General features: G+C 40.4%; 1 protein-coding gene and 1 long non-coding RNA gene across 2 annotated transcripts in view; one reads left to right on the plus strand and one right to left on the minus strand.

Annotated features, from left to right (window-relative positions):
- Positions 1–20,408, plus strand: part of CACNA2D4 (calcium voltage-gated channel auxiliary subunit alpha2delta 4) — a 191,653-nt gene that overhangs the window by 69,428 nt on the left and 101,817 nt on the right. The window contains exons 23-24 of the mRNA XM_087722902.1: positions 2,322–2,415; positions 2,848–2,943. Of these exons, the coding sequence (XP_087579028.1) occupies positions 2,322–2,415; positions 2,848–2,943 (190 nt within the window). The remainder of the gene's footprint in view (positions 1–2,321; positions 2,416–2,847; positions 2,944–20,408) is intronic.
- LOC148044048 (uncharacterized) lies at positions 1,283–20,071 on the minus strand. Its single transcript, XR_015697685.1, has 4 exons — positions 19,998–20,071; positions 4,174–4,328; positions 3,506–3,694; positions 1,283–1,503 (listed from the first exon to the last, which is right to left on the minus strand). It is a non-coding gene; the product is annotated as an uncharacterized LOC148044048 (long non-coding RNA).

A 20,408-nucleotide genomic window follows, 5' to 3' on the forward strand; every position in this document is an offset into this window, starting at 1 on the left:
CAAGAATTTCTAAATCCTGTTTCCTGGATTCTTTCCTATCCTCCAAGACAGCAAAACACCAAATTTGCGCCAACAACTATGTGACATCTTTTCAAATAATTGGTGGTGACGATCATATCCCTTTTTAATTATTATTATTTTTCTACAGGGTGAACGTGTACAGTATATAATCAGCATGCTGCCTAATCATCTTTCATTATGGCTCTTCCTTGATTTTCAAATTACTTGCAAATTAGAATTAGCAACTTCAATTTAATTCAAGTTAAGCCTAGCAACATTTAGCTTTTATCATTCAATTCCTCATACAAATTGGTCCATCAGATCATAGTGTCTGTCCTTGCAACTAAAAACTGTGCTTTTGAATATCATTGCTGAACAGCTAGAAACTTAAGGTGTGGTATATCTCCCATCTGAATATTAATATAACCAGGGGTGGGTTCCAGCAGGCACTACTGCCAATTTGCTCATGGGCAGGCTGTGTGTGTATGCACAGTGCAATAAAAATTGTTCTGTGCATGTGTAGAAGTGAAAAACAAGGTGAGAAGAACTGGTTTGGGGGCGTGACAGGCCTGGCAGACCGCCGCACCACTACTGGTTCAGCCAAACCGGTCTGAACTGGTATGAACCCACCACTGAATGTAACCCTTTCTAAACTCATATTTCCCATGGTCATCGTTTCTTTGATATCCTTGATTCAATTTGCCTACAAAACTACTTTTTCATGTTTTGCTCCAGTCAGCATATTTGGTCTCTGACCTAGAGAAGTATGTCAGGTGTCATTCCCAAACCAGCAAAGTTATTTATTGGAATGAAGATTCAGGAAGAATTATACTAATACATTGTTTAAGTCTTCATCCATATTTCAGGATGAAAGTTCAACTCCTGATAATTCCATGGAGCAAATGAAGAAAGGAGGAAAAAAGAATGGATGGATGAATTTAAAACAAGCATCCAAATTGAAATTCTAGCAACAGACTCGTTATTATTGCAATTCAAGATTCTCTCTGACGACTTCAGTTTTAAACCTCAGGAATATACTTTGGATAGACAGGGATGTTCAGAGAGGTTCAGTTTTCAGCGCCTCCATACAAGACCAATCCATTGCTGGGGTGACAATGACCCCACTGTGGAAGGTGAAACAGGATGATCGAAAGCCTCGCTTCTTTTTAACACATGTTGTATGCATAATGTTAGGTAAGCTCCCCGTTGGGAGAGCGAGTACGTTCAGTGAAGCGTTGTGAGAGTTGTGTTGGAGAACACACAAACCAGCATACAGAGACACTGCAGTTTTAATAGGCATTTACTTTCATGGAAATAGAGGTATCAGCGTCCATCAAACAGTCCAAGTCATACAGAGATAAGTCAGTCAATCATCAATGTCTTTCAGTTAAGGGATAATCCAAATAACATAGTCCAGTATCATATAATCAGTTCGGTACTCAAAGTTTGCTAACAGTTGCAAAATTTACAATAGCTCACGGCACTTCCAGATCAGCCCAGCATCTAACAAACAGAGAGAGATAACAGTCATTCTGGCTCCCTCTTATGGCCGATTGAGGAAAACAGCACCCAATCACCTTTACAGCATAATTTAAAGAAACAGGTATAGCATTGTTACACGATTCATATATTGCCAACCCAACCATTAGAATTATATTCCTAACACATAACACATATGTAAAAAGAAGCTATGCTTCTGCAATCAGGTTATAGTTTGATGTCATTCATCCCCTTGTCTTGTCTTCCAAGACCCGGGGTGGGATTCAGCCGGTTCAGACCAGTTCGAGTAAACCGGATGTTTAATTTTAATCTGGCTCGCCGAACCGGTAGTTGCAAGGACTGGCTGACCCCACCCACCCCGCCCTGCCCCTCCAAGAAGTCTCCACATGGTCCGTTTTGGAAGCAAGGTAAGTGCAGGGCTTGTGTGGAGGCTCCGGGAGGACAAAAAATGGGCTTACCGGAAGTACAGTAAGTCTGAAAACTGGTCTTTTTCTGGTCTCCGAAGGGTGCCCAGGGGAAGCCGTTTTTGCCCTCCTGGTGCCTCAAGAAAAGCTTCTGGATCCTGGGGAGGGTGAAAACACCCTCAACACCGTGAGGCAGGAAGATGACTAGGACATGCCCCCATGGCCACGCCCACCCAAAAACCAGGCATAGAACTGGTTGTTAAAAATTTTCAATCCCACCCCTGCTCAAGATTCTAAATGTATAGTTAAATACATAAACCAAGTCCCCATCCTTATGTCGTCCATGTGCTTTGGATTTCAACTCCAACGTTTGTGTAATAATTGCCTTTCTTTCTTACCATTCTTTTTCATGTCTAGGTAACGAAGAGTTAGTTCAACAGGTTCTCTTCGATGCCGTAGTTACAGCACCGATGGAAGCTTATTGGACGACCTTGGCCCTCAGCATGTCCAAGTAATTACACCACTTCTTGAGCTAAGAGATGTTTTGAAACTATCTACCTTTAGACTGCTGCAATGCATTCTACACTATACCTGTCCAGAGATAGTGTTCAAAAAGTTCATTTGATACAGTCAATGATCAACAGCAGCTTGGTTTTCACCTGTATTGTACAAATTGTCACCTTGGGCCATAAGGATCTCCCCGCAGTCGTTTCATTGAAGGGCCATATCCTGGATCCCGCTGCCATTTGGGTACAGATCTGGCTTTATCCAGAATTGCTGAGACAAATTGGACTTGTGATCTTGCCTAGAAAGCAGGCTGACTATTGTAAAATACAACCTGTTCCCTAGCTTCAGATCTATGGCACAAAGGAAGTTCAACCAGACTTTCTACGATTTCTGTCTCTCACTTGCTTATACAACTCTCATTTTTGTTCTGCAACAGTGAAACTGAAGATGGTGTGCAGATGGCCTTCATGGGAACTCGGGCTGGTCTCATGAGGAGTACCCTTTATATAGGAACAGAAAAACTATCTAACAAGTGAGTCTTTTGTATTTTTGTATTTTTGAGATATCTTTCTGAAATACCATATTTTTGAAGTATAAGACGCATCTTTTTCCCTCAAAAAAGAGAGTGAAAATCTGGGTGCATCTTATACACTGAATACAGCATTTTTGTCCTACCGAAACCTCACCCCCTTTCCAAAAATGGATGTGCAGAGGGTTTGAGAAGCTTGCAAAGTGCTCCAGAGGGCTGGGGAGGGTAAAAACAAGCAAAAAATTGACCATTTTTGCTGGTTTTTGCACCTCCAGCCCCCAGGAGCACTCTACAAGCCTCCCAAACCTTCTGCATGCCGTTTTTTTGCAAATAAGGGCTGTTTTTTGCTCATTCCCCCCCTCCCACAGCCCCCAGGAGCACTCTACAAGCCTCCCAACGCTCAGCATGACCCTTTAAAAAAAAGAAACAAGGTGTGCAGAGGGTTTGGGAGGCCTGCAGAATGCAAAAATGTTTTTTAAAAATTTACCTCTTCAAAATCATGGTGTGTCTTATACTCCAGTGCATCTTATAGTCCGAAAAATATGGCAACTATGAAACACTATACCTCACATATAATCTCTCAGTTTTCTTTTTGCCATCCACATGTAACCAGCTCTTCCCCATTTGCTGGAGTTTGTGAACAGCTGGCATCTGGAGACATAGTCTTGGTTAGTTGTCAGGAGTTTATGTGAAGAGGACACTCACATATTTTTCCACAAAATTCTAACTTCTATAGACGAGTGGATGATCCATACTAAAATGACAAGACAATACACAAAGATTTATTTGTTAACTCTTAGCTTTATTGAGTATAATATAGGTCCATGATGGCGAACCTATGGCACATGTACCACAGATGGCACGCAGAGCCCTCTCTGTGGGCACACGAGCCGTTGCCCCAGTTAAACTAAACTGCACATGCCAGTGCGCCCCTAGTCAGCCAGCTGATTTTTGAGTCTCTGCCACACATGCCAGAGGACGGGGCTCATATGGAAGATGTGTGCATATGCATGAGAGTGGAAGGTCCCACTTGCATGCATGGGGTCGTGTGCACATGTTTGTGGGGCAGGGGAGTACAGGGGGATCATGCACACATGTGCAGGGGGCAGATGCACATGGGGTGGGGGTGGTCACATACACTTTTGGCACATGACAAAAAAAGGTTAGCTATCACTGATATAGGTGGTCATCATTTAGAACGGTGCATCATTTAGAAGGGATGAAGAAGCTCACCTCCCATTCAGAAGGTTGAGAGTTCAATCCTAGACAGTGGCAGATCTTTCTCTGTCAGGATGCAAGAAGAAAATATCTGCTGTGAACTCCGCATAGGTGTCAGGAAGAGCATCTGGTCAGTAAATGCTCAGCTGCACTCATTTGCCCTGATTCCACTCCAAATAAAGGGATTAAAGAGTCATAAAAAGAAGAAAAAAAAATAGGTAGTCCTCATGTAGCAATCACAATTGGATTTGTCATTAAATGAAGCAGTTGTCAAGTGAGAAATCACATGACTACAACTATGCCTTCTCTTCTTCTCTCCCCCATCCTTTGGAATGCTCATCTGAGCACTGTGTAATTAACAAGAAGAGGATTGATTTTTGTATTTAAGATAGGAGGATTACAAGAGAGTTAGCAGGCATATAATGGGGAATACACCAGGCTGTCTGCATAGCACTTTCGCAGCTGCTGGCACAACAAATTGCTTTTTCTGTGCACTCTCCATTGCGTGCTTGCTTACTCTGCTGCAATCCCTTCCTCTCCAATCTCTCTGCTCTTCAAAGAGAGAAGAAAAATAGGAGACCATGCACCGAACAATGCATACTGACTGAGTGACGATCACATGACTGAGCAGCAGTAGTATCATAATTTCAAAAAAAATAGCTTAATGAGGCAGTCAGTAAGCAAGGACTACCTATAGATTTTGCTAAATCACTTTCATATACATATTTCTTTACTTTCATATTGCCACCAAATTCTTATCAAGCAAGCGATCAAATTGCTTAAGGAAGAGGGAATGAGCTGCAGGTTCAGATGTTGTACATATATTACTTCCTTCAACCAATCCTCCTCTTTATAGGGCTCCTTCTACCTGACTCAGCTATGTCACTGGTGGTGGTTGTGATTGCTGAATCAGGTTTAGCTTAATATGCAATTTTTACTTCGTGGCCAGCTTCTGGTATAGATTGCTTCATTCTTTGCTTGCTTTAATGCTATATTTGCTCTTTCCTCCCTCCCTTTCCTTCTATTCCCTCTGGCCCTTGCCAGATTACTGACTTTAACTGGAATAGTCCATAGTATTCATTTGAATTTGAATTTGAATTTACTTTATTTGTATGCCGCCCTTTTCCCTGAAGGGACTCAGGGTGGCTCACAATTCAAAGGAGGGGGGAAAACAAACAAAATTACAAAACATAAAGACCATACACAATTAAAAAACACAACAATCATACCATTCGGAGTGGGGCTGCAAGTCTTTAGCCCCAGGCCTGTCGGAACAGCCAGGTTTTAAGGGCTATGCGGAAGGCCTGGAGGGTGGTGAGGGTACGAATCTCCATGGGGAGTTCGTTCCACAGGGTCGGAGCCGCCACAGAGAAGGCCCTCCTCTGGGTAGTCGCCAGTCGACACTGGGCGGCTGATTCATAACAATTTCCTTTTTTAAAATACTTTTTGGGGAAACTATGTATCCCATTCACGTGTCCCTTCACTCAATTAACCTCTGAAAAGATAGCAGTAGACTTATATACCGCTTCATAGGCCTTTCAGGCCTCTCTAAGCGGTTTACAGAGAGTCAGCATATTGCCCCCAACAATCTGGGTCCTCATTTTACCCACCTCGGAAGGATGGAAGGCTGAGTCAACCCTGAGCCGGTGAGATTTGAACCGCTGACCTGCTGATCTAGCAGTAGCCTGCAGTGCTGCATTTAACCACTGCGCCACCTTGGTCTGAGAGACAAGCAGCAGTTCTGGGTATTCTAAACTTAAAGCTGAATTCAACAATGATAGGAGGATATTGAGGCAAATATTTCCTGGGCTGGAAATAGTATGGGCTGATAAGGTCATTTTCTTGATGAATGCCAGGATCAGATGCAATGGTGGGTTTGTACCGGTTTGTAGCAGTTTGGCCGAACCGATCATGGTTTGGCAGCCTGGAACTGGCAGTGACCCAGGCCTGCCATGCCCCCGAACCAGTTTTTCGGTGCTGTCATTTTGTTTTTAGCTTCTGCACATGCACATTACAATTTTTATTTTACTGTGCATCAACTGTGCACGCATGCATGTATGTGTTGCAGCCCCGAGCAAACCGGAAGTATTCACTGCCGGAACTCACCCCTGATCAGATGCACCATTTTGCAGTGACCTATGTAGGAATTGTACATACATACACACATACATACATACATACATACCAGGACTGGGTTCCTGCCAGTTTTAACCTCTTCTATAGAAGAGGTTCCACAAATCTACAGTGCCGTTTAGAACCGATTCCACCTCCCTCCCCCGCCCGTCCGCACATCATCAAGATGAAGAGCGAGGAGAGGAATTCTGGGAATTGAAGTCCACAAGTCATAAAGCTTTCAAGTTTGAACACCCTTGTGGGTCTTTTTTCTAAAGGGTTAGGGGTGCAAGGGTCTTGTAACTTGACAGTTTTAAGACTTGCACGCTTCAAATGCCAGTTTCTGAGCCAACATTTTGGTTGCTAAGCAGCTTTGTTAAGTGAGTTTCACCACATTTTACAAGTTGGACACTCCCACCCAATCACATGGCCGACAAGCCACTCCCACAAAGCAGGCCACACCCACAGAAAAGGTTCTAAAAAAATTTGAAACCCACCACTGATGCATGCATGCATGCATGCATACATGCATGCATACATAGATACATATGCATAAGATGCATATATTGTTGACCCATAAGGAAGTATACATACAAATGTACTCACTCACCTGGCCTCCCTTTCATGTGGGAGATAACAAAGCCTAACAAGGCTTTCATAAAAAAGGAAATGCTACTTCATCGCTAGTTTAGCTAATATAAAATCAACTTCTCTCTCCCTCTCTCCCTCTCTCCTTCCTTTCCTCCCTCCCTCCCTCTCCCCCCTTTCTCCCTGTTCTCTCAGCGTCTTCCTCCCTCCCTCTTTCCCTCCATTCCTACCATTTGTATCTTGATACAAGCAATAGGAATAATATAGGATGGTGAGTCAAATCACCGGCTTTATTCCTGTAGTACAAGGTGACATTCAACCTGCACAATAAAATCAGTGTGTTCCATTGCATCCATTGTTTTGCATATTTTCTTTAACTGATGGAACATCTGTTGTTCTGATACTATTTTCATTCTAGATCTTATACAATTGCTTGTGGTAACATCTGTTATAGTACAGATGCTAATAGAATCCTTCAGATAACAGATATTGCTATAATTATTCTCATGTACAATAATTAGACCGTCTATCTAGACAAGTCTGTTTCACTTCTTATTCTGTTTATTTAATTTCTATAGCTGCCGATCTCCACAAGAGATTCTGGCATCTTCTTTATCAATTTGTTGCATTGCTATCATATCCTCAGTTCAAATATACATTACTTCAGAACATAAAAAATAATCTTGTGCATCTCCATAATGCATGTTCATGGGTGAATGCATTGAAAGATGCAAATATAAGCACATATCCAACAACATGATCTGTAAACCCTGCAGTTATAGATATGAAGATTCATCTAATCTGCCAAATTCTTCCTGTTTATATGTCATTCCAATTCAAGAAATGTTTACAGTGCCATTATACAATGGAATCCATGGGGAATCTATAATAAGTAGCAAAATTGTAGGCATTTATAAATCAATGTTTGCCCAAATGAATTTCCTCCTTCCTTTAAGCAACTGTTCAGCTTGTTGGCATTAAGCTATTTACAATTGAATCCAGCTGAAAAAATAATCTTGTGTGTTTGATGTGGGCAATAGCCCCATCTGGCGGAGAAAGTTACATCTGGTTTTCGTATTTGGATGCCTTTGAATGCTATTATTTCTAATTTTCAAAACGTTGATGTAATTTTGAAGTTTTATAATTTGGGAATTTGTTAATGTGAATGCCCAGAGTTTAGAGTTTTCTAAAGCTAGGTTTTATTTGTTTAATTGGCTTGGTTGAGATTTTATTCATTAAACAAAATCTATCAGCAAAAATTGCAAAAAGAAATGCAGTTATCTGAGGCCACATAGAACAATGCAGAAATGTGTGTGTTTCTGTAATTCTGTTCCTTACTTAATCTGCATCTGAAGTTCACCCACCTGCAACTTTGCTTTCCAAAAATGTGCTAGGGACAAAAATATTAAACTAGGAAAATGAATGGCAGCAAATGTGGCTTATTTATATATTTATGACCAAACACTTGGTCATGAGTAAATTCATAATCAAAAACAGTAATACTAGTGCTTTCTAACTTATTTCTGCATGACAGTCTTAAACACAGCAAATTGTCATAGTATATTGAAATATAAGAAGAATGGCATATATTTGGGGAGGAAGGTTATGCTTTGTTTTAATGGTTGTTTTATCTGGGCTGTCTTGTTTTATTTTTTGAATTTTTTTAAATTTAGTATTATATTTTGTAAGCCATCCACAACCCACTGAAGGTGAATAGCAATAGCAGTTCGACTTATATACCGCTTCATAGGGCTTTCAGCCCTCTCTAAGCGGTTTACAGAGTAAGCATATTGCCCCCACAGTCTGGGTTCTAATTTCAGCCATCTCGGAAGGATGGAAGGCTGAGACAACCTTGAGCCGGTGAGATTTGAACCGCTGAACTGCAGATAACAGTCAGCTGAAGTGGCCCGCAGTACTGCACCCTAACCACTGCGCCACCTCGGCTCTTGTTGAAGGCTATAATAAACCTGAATAACAGCAACAGCAACATAATTAGAAGATGTACTTGCACTGAAGGAAGACTATCACTGAGCTTCCAAGGAGAGTCAATCAAATTTAGGCATGATGATGTTCTCTCATTGATATCAATGAGACTCACATAGAAGACTCTTAAATTAAAATTAAAATTTGAATTTACACATTGTTCTTATCAGTTTGTTACCAGTAACACCTTTTTTTTTCTATTAGTCTAAAGCAGAGGTGTCAAACTCATGTCGTCACAGCAGCATCACGTGATGTATTGGGACTTTCCCCTCCTTCGCTAAACCAGGCGTGGGTGTGGGCAGTGCGTGGGCGTGCCAGCGCATCCAGCCCATGGGCCGGGAGTTTGACAGCCCTGGTCTATAGCATTCTTACCCACATTATATTATTATTTTAACATTGAGAATCATTTGGGATCTAATGTTGTTGATAATTAGACATCAAAGGATAATTAATTAACATCTAAGAACTATTAAAAGTAATTGAAACAATAGTTAGAAAATAGATTGCAGTAACATCATCATCATCATCATCATCATCATTATTATTATTATTATTATCTTATTTATTTTAATCCTCATCAGAAAAGTCAGAGGTAGCTAGGTGATCCACATATTACTCAATAGCTGTAACTCCCTATTGCAAATCACAAATAATACAGGGATTTGGGGAAGAGAGGGAGGCAAGTAAATTTTGAAGTGCACATTGGAATATCACAGTGTGAGCTCAGCCTTTCTTGTATTTTGCATCATGATATTGCACACAAGTACAAAAAGGGGAAGAATTTGTATTCTGAGGTCACAATGCACATTTCATCATTTTGACAAAATCTTGGCTTGCTGTAGATACTTCTGCTAGGTATCACTAGTTCACCAATCTATCTTTATTAGGCAGTTTTTGGTTTTTCACAATAATGTATTTGGGTGAACCAAACATCATGGTTACTTATATTTGTTAGCTAAATGCTGCCAGTATCTCTTTAATCCTACCCAGCCATCTTCCTATTCTAGTTACATCAACCTTGCCAGGTTTTATGAATATTTCTGGTCCAACATTCGCTTGCATTACATATCCAAAATAAATAAGTTTCTACTTGTCTCTCTTAGTATAAAATATGTTAAAATCGGCTTTTGGATTAGATCAAGACTGACTGGCTGTTCTTACATTTACAATATTCACATCTATCCAAAGGGATTTTTTTTTTTTGGCTCTTCTCAGCATCCAGTTTCCTAGCTATTTCTTACTGCCGAAGCAGCATTATTTCTTAGAATTTCTTATAAAGAAGAATAAGAATTTCTTATGAAGGTATCTTGTTCTTTTGTAAGGTTTCTTAAGACAGAATAATCAGATGTTCCAACAAACTCATTAGCCTTAATATATTCTATGTTCCAACATGATCCACACAGACAAAGGCCTTGCTGAGGTCAATGAAGCAAACACAATTTTTCTAGGTTTTTTTTTGTTTCCTCTATTATCCATTTTAATATTAACTATCTGACTGAATCAGCAGTCTCCTAAAAAAAAACATCCCACAATAAGTCAAAATGACAACGCTTTCACTATGAATCATTGTACAAAGGCTGCCACTGTGTATTTGTCTCTTAATATCTGACACCAGTACATGTTGTGCCGTATGCATGATGCTGTTATCATAAACTTTGCCATTTAACCCCCTTGTTGCCCTTACGAACATCCTGGAGTTTACATCCCTCTACCTTCTCTGAAACTTACCCATTTTATGTAGCATTTTTCTTTCTGTGGATTGCTCTCATCTTCTTTGTAAGATCTTAAATAAAACTTTGAGTGAGGAATTTGTACAAGAGTTCTGTGAATACTATTGCAACTTTCTTCCACGACCCTGTTTGTCAAGTATCACAGTATAATCTTTTCAACTTCTTTTAACATCACTAACCACTGTCAAAATTGTTCTCTGGTACCTATGCTTACCAAAACTACCCATGTTTGACCGATTTATCTCATCTTCTTTAAAAGATCTTTCATTTTAAACGTTAACTTTTAAAAAAAATATTCTGCTTGATGATATTCTTGACTGAGATACCTGTCCCTGTGCTCTCTTATTTGATGTTGAAAAACAGCATTCAGATAATTGTACACCAATTCAGCAGGTCCTGACCAGTTCTGGAGAACTGGTAGCGGAAATTTTGAGTAGTTCAGAGAACCAGTAAATACGGCCTCTTGCTGGCCCTATCCCCATCTATTCTCTGCATCCTGAGTCCTAGCTGATTGGGAGGGAATGGGGATTTCACAGTTTCCTTCCCCTGCCATGCCCAACAAGCCATGCCCACAGAACCTGTAGTAAAAATATTTGAATCCTATCACTCTTGTACACCCATTTTATTTTTGTCATGTAACTTTTCCTGACTATCATGAAAGTGTATGTATGTATGTATGTATGTATGTATGTATGTATGTATGTATGTATGTATGTATATATGTTTTCATAGATTATCATGGGTGTAGGTATGCTGGTCTTGTTGTATTCGGGTCTTTTCCCGTGTAAGATTGAGATTGTCTTGGCAACGTTTCAGCGAGGTCTCACTCATCATCCTGAGGCAAGTGTTTTTGGCTTAAAGCATGGCTGGAGCTGCTGTGTTTCTATAAATCTTGGTGGGAGTGCTGGTTTTGTTTCAGTAAGTGGATTCATTGGATGTGTGGCTGTATCATGATTGGTAGATTGGTGCTGATTGGTGCTGGCTGTGGGTCCGTTGTTTTGTGTTGTAACGGCCTGGGTGGTGGGTGGGACTCGTTTGTTTACCAGGGCTGGTTTCCAGATGTCTGGTAGGCGAGAGGTATCGACACGTTTATTCATGTTGTGGGGGTGTTTCTCTATTTTGATAGCTTCCATAATTATTCTCTTGTTGAAGTGTTCAGTTTTGGAGATTAACCTGGTTACTTCAAAATTAATTTCATGCCCTGTAGCTTTAAGATGCTGGAGAAGGGAGGAAGTTTTTTCTTTTTTTTTCTTACTGCGTTCTTGTGTTCTGCGATGCGTGCATTTATTCTCCTGTTCGTTTGTACTATGTATGTTGCAGATTTTGCATGATATTTCGTACACTCCTTGGTTTTCTATTCATTATATATATATAATGAATATATACGAAAGAGAGGGAGAGAGAGAGCGGGAGAGGGAGAGAGGGAGAGAGTCAGAGGTGTGTTCCTACTGGTTTGGACTGGTTCGGCTGAGTAGGTAGTAACTCGGCTGCCCACGCATCCGAACCGGTTCTATTGGTGGCACTGTAGGCGCCACCATCTTGTTTTTTGCTTCTGCGCATGTGCAGAAGCAATTTTTTACCTACTGTGCATACCCGCATAGCACTCATCAAGCACACACACACGTCCGAAGCGCATCCCTGAGTGAACCAGCAGTAAAAGAATCTGGAACGTGTGTGTGTGTGTGTGTGTGTGTGTGTGTGTGTGTGTGCGCACACGCGCCTGCATGTGTGCCTGCCTGCCTGCCTGGTTTTCATATTGTTCCTTATGCCTTCCCAAAGGTCTACAGATTTCGTTTCACATGAGTGAAGCAGCTTGAATAAATTCTTTACACTGAATATATGCTCTGTGTTCTTTGGGTCATGTGTTTTGGTACACACTCTCTTAAATCTAACCCATGTAGCCTATGAAAGTAATTGACCTCTTCATCTTCAGTTTCTTAGTCTGTTCGGTTCCCTGTCAGTAGTGTCCATGTATAAATTGTCCATCTAAGCTGCATAGATGTGGTGGAATCTGGAGGTCAGTTGGGGCAAGGAGTGAAAAAGCTGGCTAGCCTTGAGTCACTGATAGGGAGGAAGTGGCTGAAAGACGATCCTCCCTAAAGCTGTACAGTATTTATCTAGTAATTATGTAGTGAGTGCATTAGTCTGGCTAGTTTCCTGTCAGTAGACGAGTAGCAGTAAACATATTGCTCTGATCAACTCCTTGAGTTGTTTCTAGTTCCTTATGCCTGACATTGGAGGAGGTATTAACAATACGCAAAGAATGTTTCTAAAAATCTATTAGTTTTCCTCCTACACTATGTATTTTGCCAATATAAATATCTGTTTGTCTGACTTTTGCCATTAAAGATACTACATCCTTTTATAAATTTGCACCTGGCACCTCTTGGAATTCATCATAGAATTCTTCATGAATTTCCAAGAATTCCTCTTCTTCCAAACTTCCACGCTATGTTTTATTGAGTTACTAGCTGATAACTAGACATTGTCCAGGTATTTATTTATAGGGGGGAAATGTCCGGATCAAATGTAATTTCTATTGTTGGATTTTCCCCCTTACCAGAGGGAGCCCCCTTGTGGAGTACTGTGAAGCTGTTACCTTGGCAACTCCACTGCACTGTACAGTAGAAGCCATTTTACGGCAGTACAATAGAAGTCATTTGAAGGCACAACAGGCTGTATCATAACAGAACACACACCCCAAGGGGTGTTAGAGGTGTCTTACCTCTCCCCCATCAGTATTTGTTTCCAGATGTTTCCATCCGTGTACCAACTTGTTCAAGGCGTTCCAGAGTTATGCTGGAACACATACACACACACAAACACGTGTGTGTATATGTATGTATGTATACATACATGCACACACACACATGCGCGCGCGCACACACACACACACACACACACACACACACACACACACACACACACACAAACACATTTAGAAATGTACCTTTTGTCTATGACTGCCATTCCAATCCTTCATTTGGACACATGTCCTGATTGTATATTATGTAATAATCTAGCCCGGGGTTATTGTATTTTGGGGACTCTTATTTGATTTGTGTTGTGTTGCCTTTAGTATCATTTTCATCTGAGATACCCCTGTGATTTTACGTTTTATCTGTCTTTATGGATTTGGTGGTTTTCTATAATGCTCAAAGTTCATTGAAGTTGGGCAGCTATAACAAATGTGAATAAATAAGTAAATAAAATAAATAAATTTAGATTGACCCCTTCCAGCCCACCTAGATCTCTTTATTTTCAAGATGCCCAATTTAGTAACTTTCTTTTCTACTCTGAAAAAGCTTGTTGAAAAACTTTTTTTCTTTGACCAGCAATAAGCAGACTGATCCAGATTCAATAGATGCTAAAGGCTGGAAATTTAGAGAATTGATTGGCTTTTGTATTTCTCCCAGGTGGTGGGAAAGGGAATGAGAGTTTTCTTTTTAAAAAGGAATGCTTACAAATAAAAGAAAGGGATGTTGTAAATTATAAATTCCCGCAACTATTGTAGGAATGAATCTGAAATAAAACAATTTTCTGTATTATTTTAAGAGCCATGGTGTCACAGTGATTAGAATGCAGTACTGCAGGCTAATTCTGCTGACTGCCGACCGCTGGAAGTTCCTAACTGGCTCAAGGTTGACTCAGCCTTTCATCCTTCCAAGGTTGGTAAACCGAGCACCCAGATTGTTGAGGGCAATATATGCTGACTCTCTAAAATGCTTAGAGAAGGTTGTAAAACACTGTGAAGCAGTATATAAGTCTAAGCGCTATTGCTATTGAATATTTTCTATAAACACTTTTTGTATGCTATTATTACTCCCTGTAGAGTGATTCCTCTTTTTCTACAGAGCTCAATCTGTGCATCATCTACCAATCAAAATAATTGTCAAGCCTCAATACATTGTCCTGAGACAGGGAGAAAATTCAATAGTTGTTGAGAAATTGTAAAATGACAGTTTTATAAGTCAGACACAATTTCTGAAAATGAAAATGGAATTAGAGATGGTTCTCTATGAAGACCATTCTGTATTGGCTTATTACATATTGATAATATTGGGATTTGAAGAAGGGCATCATAGCTCAGTATTAGATATTGCAAACAGCAGGTCCTAGATCTAATTTTGGCATTTCTCTCTCTTTTTCAAACATCAGGCAATACGTGAGCGGGGAGTGGGATTACCTTGAGAACTTCTCTGAAATCATTCATAATGGTCCTGCTCTAGCCACCTCCATTTTCAAGATTTAGATAGATTGGTTATCTAAGGGCCTTTTCAATCGCCAAAAATCAATCTGATCTTGATTTGGCATGCATGCTGCATATTGGATTTAGAAAAGTCTGGTGTAATTTTTGGCCTCATAATTATTTTCTTCCTTGATTGCTATAATGACTTTGAATTTCAATATAAGCTCCTCTGCAGATCTAATTAAGTCGAATATAAATCTTTGACAGTTAGATTTACCACAAAATGTTCATCTTAAATTTCTAACTTTTGTTCACAGCTGAAAATTGACAGCTGATCATATGATATAACCCCACTGAAAATCAACATTTGAGAAAGTGAGAGGCCACTGGGAAATGTCTATTTATAATTACGTAATTATGAAAAGCAAAGCAATTCATGAAAGCAAACATTAGATGTTTTAGACCAGGGGTGTCAAATTTGCGTCCTCACAGCGGCATCACGTGACGTATCAGGACTTCCCCCCACTTTGCTAAACTGGGCGGGGGTGGGGCCAGCCTGTGATGCTATGGGCCATGCATTTGATGCCCCTGTTATAGACCTTGTGAGATAATCCTTCATGAATGGGCTTTTTCCTAGAGTTTGCCGAATTGTTTGCATTGACATTCTAAAAATAGCAAAAAAGTGCCCGAAAAGTTTAGAAGTGACACGTGGGATAGGTGGGTCTTCTTTTTTTCCCTACTGTTCAAATATATTGTTGCAAAAATGGAGAGTTTTCTGTTATCTTTTCCTCAATGTCTTCCATTGTTACATACCTTTCAATGCTTGTGAGCTGGCAAGTTCTGAAGTATGCAGCAGTCTGCCCCTAGCAAAAGACGAAGTAGAAGGTCCATAATTTGCCAACTCCAGTTGCCATCATTGCAATTTATGGGGTTTTGTGGGGTCTTTGTGTACCACTTTAAGGGATTCTCTTTGAGGTGGGTTGGGATAATAATGGGGTGGGGGGAGCTTAGTTAATGTTTGTTGCCATTTCTTTTACTCAGAGCCGTGCAAAAGAGACTTCCAGGGAACTATTAAAACATTGTTCTTCTTACCAATTGGACATCCTTTCTCTTCTCTTTCCTATTCTTTGCTTTATTCAATTTGATATGCCTCCCATTCCAGAAGCCACCCAGTTTGAAAGATATGCACAGAGAGAGAGAAAAAACAATTAAAATAGTTCTTTCTAAGGACTTTTTTAAAAAAGGAAAGAAGTTGCTATTATTTGATGTCATTTCACAATCTTCCAGAGTAGTCTATCCACAGAAATGAACTGACTGGACACCTAAGATGTCAAACTTTGAGGGAAATAATCAAAATTAAAAAAAAAATTATTGTGGGTATCAGTTACCTAGCTCACCTAGAATTCCAGTTATTGTTAGTTAATCTAGGGTCACCACTGATGTTGATTGTTGTTCTACTGAGCTAGTTGTGAAGACGCTTTCTTCACCTGCTCCAGGAAGAAAATGTTCTTTCACAGGAATATCCTTGCGAGTTTCTTAATTTTGCCTGCCATAATTCATGCTTTTTAATGTGCCTTGGTGTACAGTCATGCTGGTCATAGACCACAGAAGTGTGTTTGGGCAACACTCGCTCCCTTGGATGAGAAACGGAGATGAACACCTCCCCCTAGAGTCAGGCACAACTGCAGAGGGGAAACTTTTACCTTTACCCTTAATTCATGGCATTAAATATCGCCTACAAAACCATGCATGGTTTGTTTGGGGTCTCAATACCCGTGAGACCATCTGCTTACCCAATCAGAATAAAGACAGAATACCTGCTCCCTGGGAGACTTTCCTCCTCCAAAGAGCTTGCTATCTAAAGTAGACGGGCTCCAGCATTCAGGTTCCTGTGAAGACTTGTAAAAAATGTGATGTTTTTTGGAACACCTTTGGAAATGGAATTGTGGTAGAAATCACTGATGCCAGATGGATAGACAGCTGATGTCATCATTGGTTTATTTTATCTTAAACTTCTTATTTTATTGTTGTACACCATCAATTCAGAGAGTGCACCAATAGCAGAACCTCATTGGAATGAAGGAATATATGAATTCTATAAAGAAAGAAATACCTTCTTTCTAGCACAAATTGGACTTGTACTTGACACGTGTTGTTATTAGAAGTCATCTGTATATCAGATATCTCTACTTCATTATATGGTTGATGGAGAGTTCTTATGCATGATGACAAGGAAGGAAGGAAGGAAGGAAGGAAGGAAGGAAGGAAGGAAGGAAGGAAGGAAGGAAGGAAGGAAGGAAGGGCTAGGGCTAGGGCTAGGGCTAGGGCTAGGGCTAGGGCTAGGGCTAGGGCTAGGGATATCTCTACTTCATTATATGGTTGGTGGAGAGTTCTTATGCATGATGACAAGGAAGGAAGGAAGGAAGGAAGGGTTAGGGCTAGGGCTAGGGCTAGGGCTAGGGCTAGGGCTAGGGCTAGGGCTAGGGCTAGGGCTAGGGCTAGGGCTAGGGATATCTCTACTTCATTATATGGTTGATGGCGAGTTCTTATGCATGATGACAAGGAGGGAGGGAGGGAAGGAAGGAAAGAAGGAAGGAAGGAAGGAAGGAAAGAAGGAAGGAAGGAAGGAAGGAAGGAAGGAAGGAAGGAAGGAAGGAAGGAAGGAAGGAAGGAAAACATAAAGGAGCAGGTCCACTGGAACTACCTTTCTTACCATCAGTTACAGAGAAAATGCTTAATCCTCCAATCCTTGTCCTTTTGTGCATTCTGACTACAATTCTCTAGATTCTTACAGGGCCTATTTAATGTATCTATTTAGTGCACATCAAACAATCTATACATAATCTATACCTAAATGGCGCATCACTACAACAGAAGCTACTGGGTAAATTTTTCTATCTTGCTTTAAATCAGGATATTATAATTACTTTAACTCAATCTATTGTCACTCAGAATGTTTTTTTTTCATAAAGGATCATTATACCATGCACGTGTGATGCCTTCTCACAATTGACTTGCCTATTGCACACTGGAAAAATAAAGAGAATGGTGGGATTTGCAAAGATAAATTTGCATTACTCTCGGAGGGACTTTCAGATTTGTGACAGGCAAATCTACAGATCAATCCTGTGTATTTAGCTGTACATCGATATGAGAGTATTTAATGTTCACAACTTTAATAACTCAGGCTTAACGTATGCCCTATATAGTCCGTATCAATCTTGTGTTTCAAAATGCTTTGAACCTTTTGTTCTGATTGGTTATCCTGATTACTTTGTATACTTTAAAATCGGGAACATGAGGTTTATATAGTCAAAGATTGCCTTGAGAACCTAATATATCTATCTAAATCTTAAATCTGTCCCGGGAGACACAGTTTATTTAATATGTTAAAATGTTTATAAAATGAACTATAAGCTGTAAAATACAACACCTGTTCATCTTTCCAGGAGTTCTGTAATGGATAATAAAATGACACACTTATTTGTGTACAACATACTGTTGGCAAAAAGAAAAAAGACGTGCACTGTGAATGAGATGTACTTCACCTCGTGAATGCGTTGTATTTCACCCTATGAATGAGATGTATTTCAGTACGCTTGGGAGCCAAAGTAGCATGGTCAAAATAGGAGTAGGGAGCTAAGAGAAGCTAATGTAGTTTGCATGTTTACTAAAAAGTAAAACACACTTTCTTCAAATACAATTTATCAGCAGGTCTAAGGGATGCATATCTGCACAGGGTTTAAGCAACAGACCACTAGATATTAGTCAGTAAATTCTTTTTATTTTATTTCTGCAACCATCATCATTTGCAGCCACTCCTTATATTAGTCAGGTTGCAGTAGCTGTGCTGAACATAGAAACACTTGGAAGGTGGGGGCGGAGGAGAGAGTTCTAAGAAGACATCCCCAAGTAGAAAGGAAATCACCTTCATGAGTAAAATAAGCTTTTTACTTGTCCGCATGGATTCTAGTCTTACTAGATGCTAGAGCATTCATGGATCATGTTTTCTGAACAACTGGAAGGATTTAAAAAGGGAGAGCAAGGAGTGCCAACTTAATAGAAACAGCTATATACAAAATCTATATTTCTGAACATGCATAGCAGTGGTGGGATGCAAAAAGTTTTACTACCGGTTCTGTGGGCATGGCTTGGTGGGTGTGACGTGGCTTGGTGGGTATGACTTGGTGCACAGGTGGGTTGCTGCAAGTTCGGCCCGGTTCAGCTGAACCAGTAGTGGCGGTAGCAGGAGGCTCCACCCCCCAGACGCTTCTGCACATATGCAAAAGTGGCGCAGCGGGAGCACTCCCGAACCAGTAGTAAAAAAATTAGCAACCCACCTCTGGCTTGGTGGGCATGGCAGGGAAAGGATACTGTAAAATCTCCATTCCCACCCCATTCCAGGGGAAGGATGCTGCAAAATCCCCATTTCCTCTCGATCAGCTGGGACTCAGGAGGCAGATAACAGATGGGGTCGGGGCCAGTCAGTGGTGGTATTTACTGGTTCTCCGAACTACTCAAAATTTCCAACACCGGTTCTCCAGAACTGGTCAGAACCTGTGAATACTACCTCTGATGCATAGAGATAAATGAAAGTCAAGTATTGAAGCATTTCTCCCTTTTCTGCCCACTTCTTGTCCCGAGTCTTGTCCTACCTTCCCTCAAAAAAGTCTATGACCTTGCCATACACCCATCTGCTTTCCTCCAGCCACATATTTTACCCCATCACAATATAAACAAGGCAGCTGCAGAAGCTTTGCCAATATAAACCAGGCAGCTGCAAACGCTTTCCAAAGTAGGCTTCATTCTTGGCATGTCATTGACACCCCTCGTCATCTTGGAAGCATTGTCAACTTGGTGGAGTGTGATCTGATATTGCCTGCAAAATACTTAGTTATAGTTTGGTGGATCTCCATTCATGTTCTTGGCCTCCTAGAACTAATCAAAGCAAGTGTGTGGGACACAGAGGAAGAACAGATGGAGATGTACAGCACTGACTACCTGTGGTTGCTGTGGCCTTCTTCTTCTGATTTCTCATTACCCAGCTCAAGTTCTGGAACATGGTAAATACCGAATCAGTAGTGAAGAAAATAGAATACCATTACTGACCCACATGTCCACCACATGGTCCAATCACAGCACCGTCCCAATTGAAGATGCCTCCCAATCACACCCTGCAGGTGCAGGGCAGAATGTCCTTGACTCTCGGACAAAGGAATGCTATTATAACTATATACCTTCCCAGCTCCATACAATCATCCCTCCCAGCTTCCCACAGACTAAATGTAGCAGGCCTGAAGATTCAATGCCCTTCCAGGCCTGACGCTGTCTATGCTGTGCAGTACAAAGCAAGCAATAGAAGATGCCAAGATGTCAGAAGTACAAAAATGAAATATCAGAGTTTTGGAATAGAATAGAATAGAATAGAATTCTTTATTGGCCAAGTGTGATTGGATACACAAGGAATTTGTCTTTGGTGCAGATGCTCTTTGTGTACGTAAAAAGAAAAAAAATACATTCATCAAGAATCATAAGATAGAACACTTAGCGATAGTCATAGGTTACTAAATAAGCAACCAAATCGTACCAGGGAACAAATAAAACAATATAAATCTTGATTGATTGATTGATTGATTGATTTAGTTTAT

The sequence above is a fragment of the Thamnophis sirtalis genome, unplaced genomic scaffold (assembly GCF_051295495.1).
Source record: "Thamnophis sirtalis isolate CommonGarterSnake01/CBP01778 unplaced genomic scaffold, rThaSir2_p1.2 scaffold_9, whole genome shotgun sequence".
NCBI classification, from domain to species: Eukaryota; Metazoa; Chordata; class Lepidosauria; order Squamata; family Natricidae; genus Thamnophis; species Thamnophis sirtalis.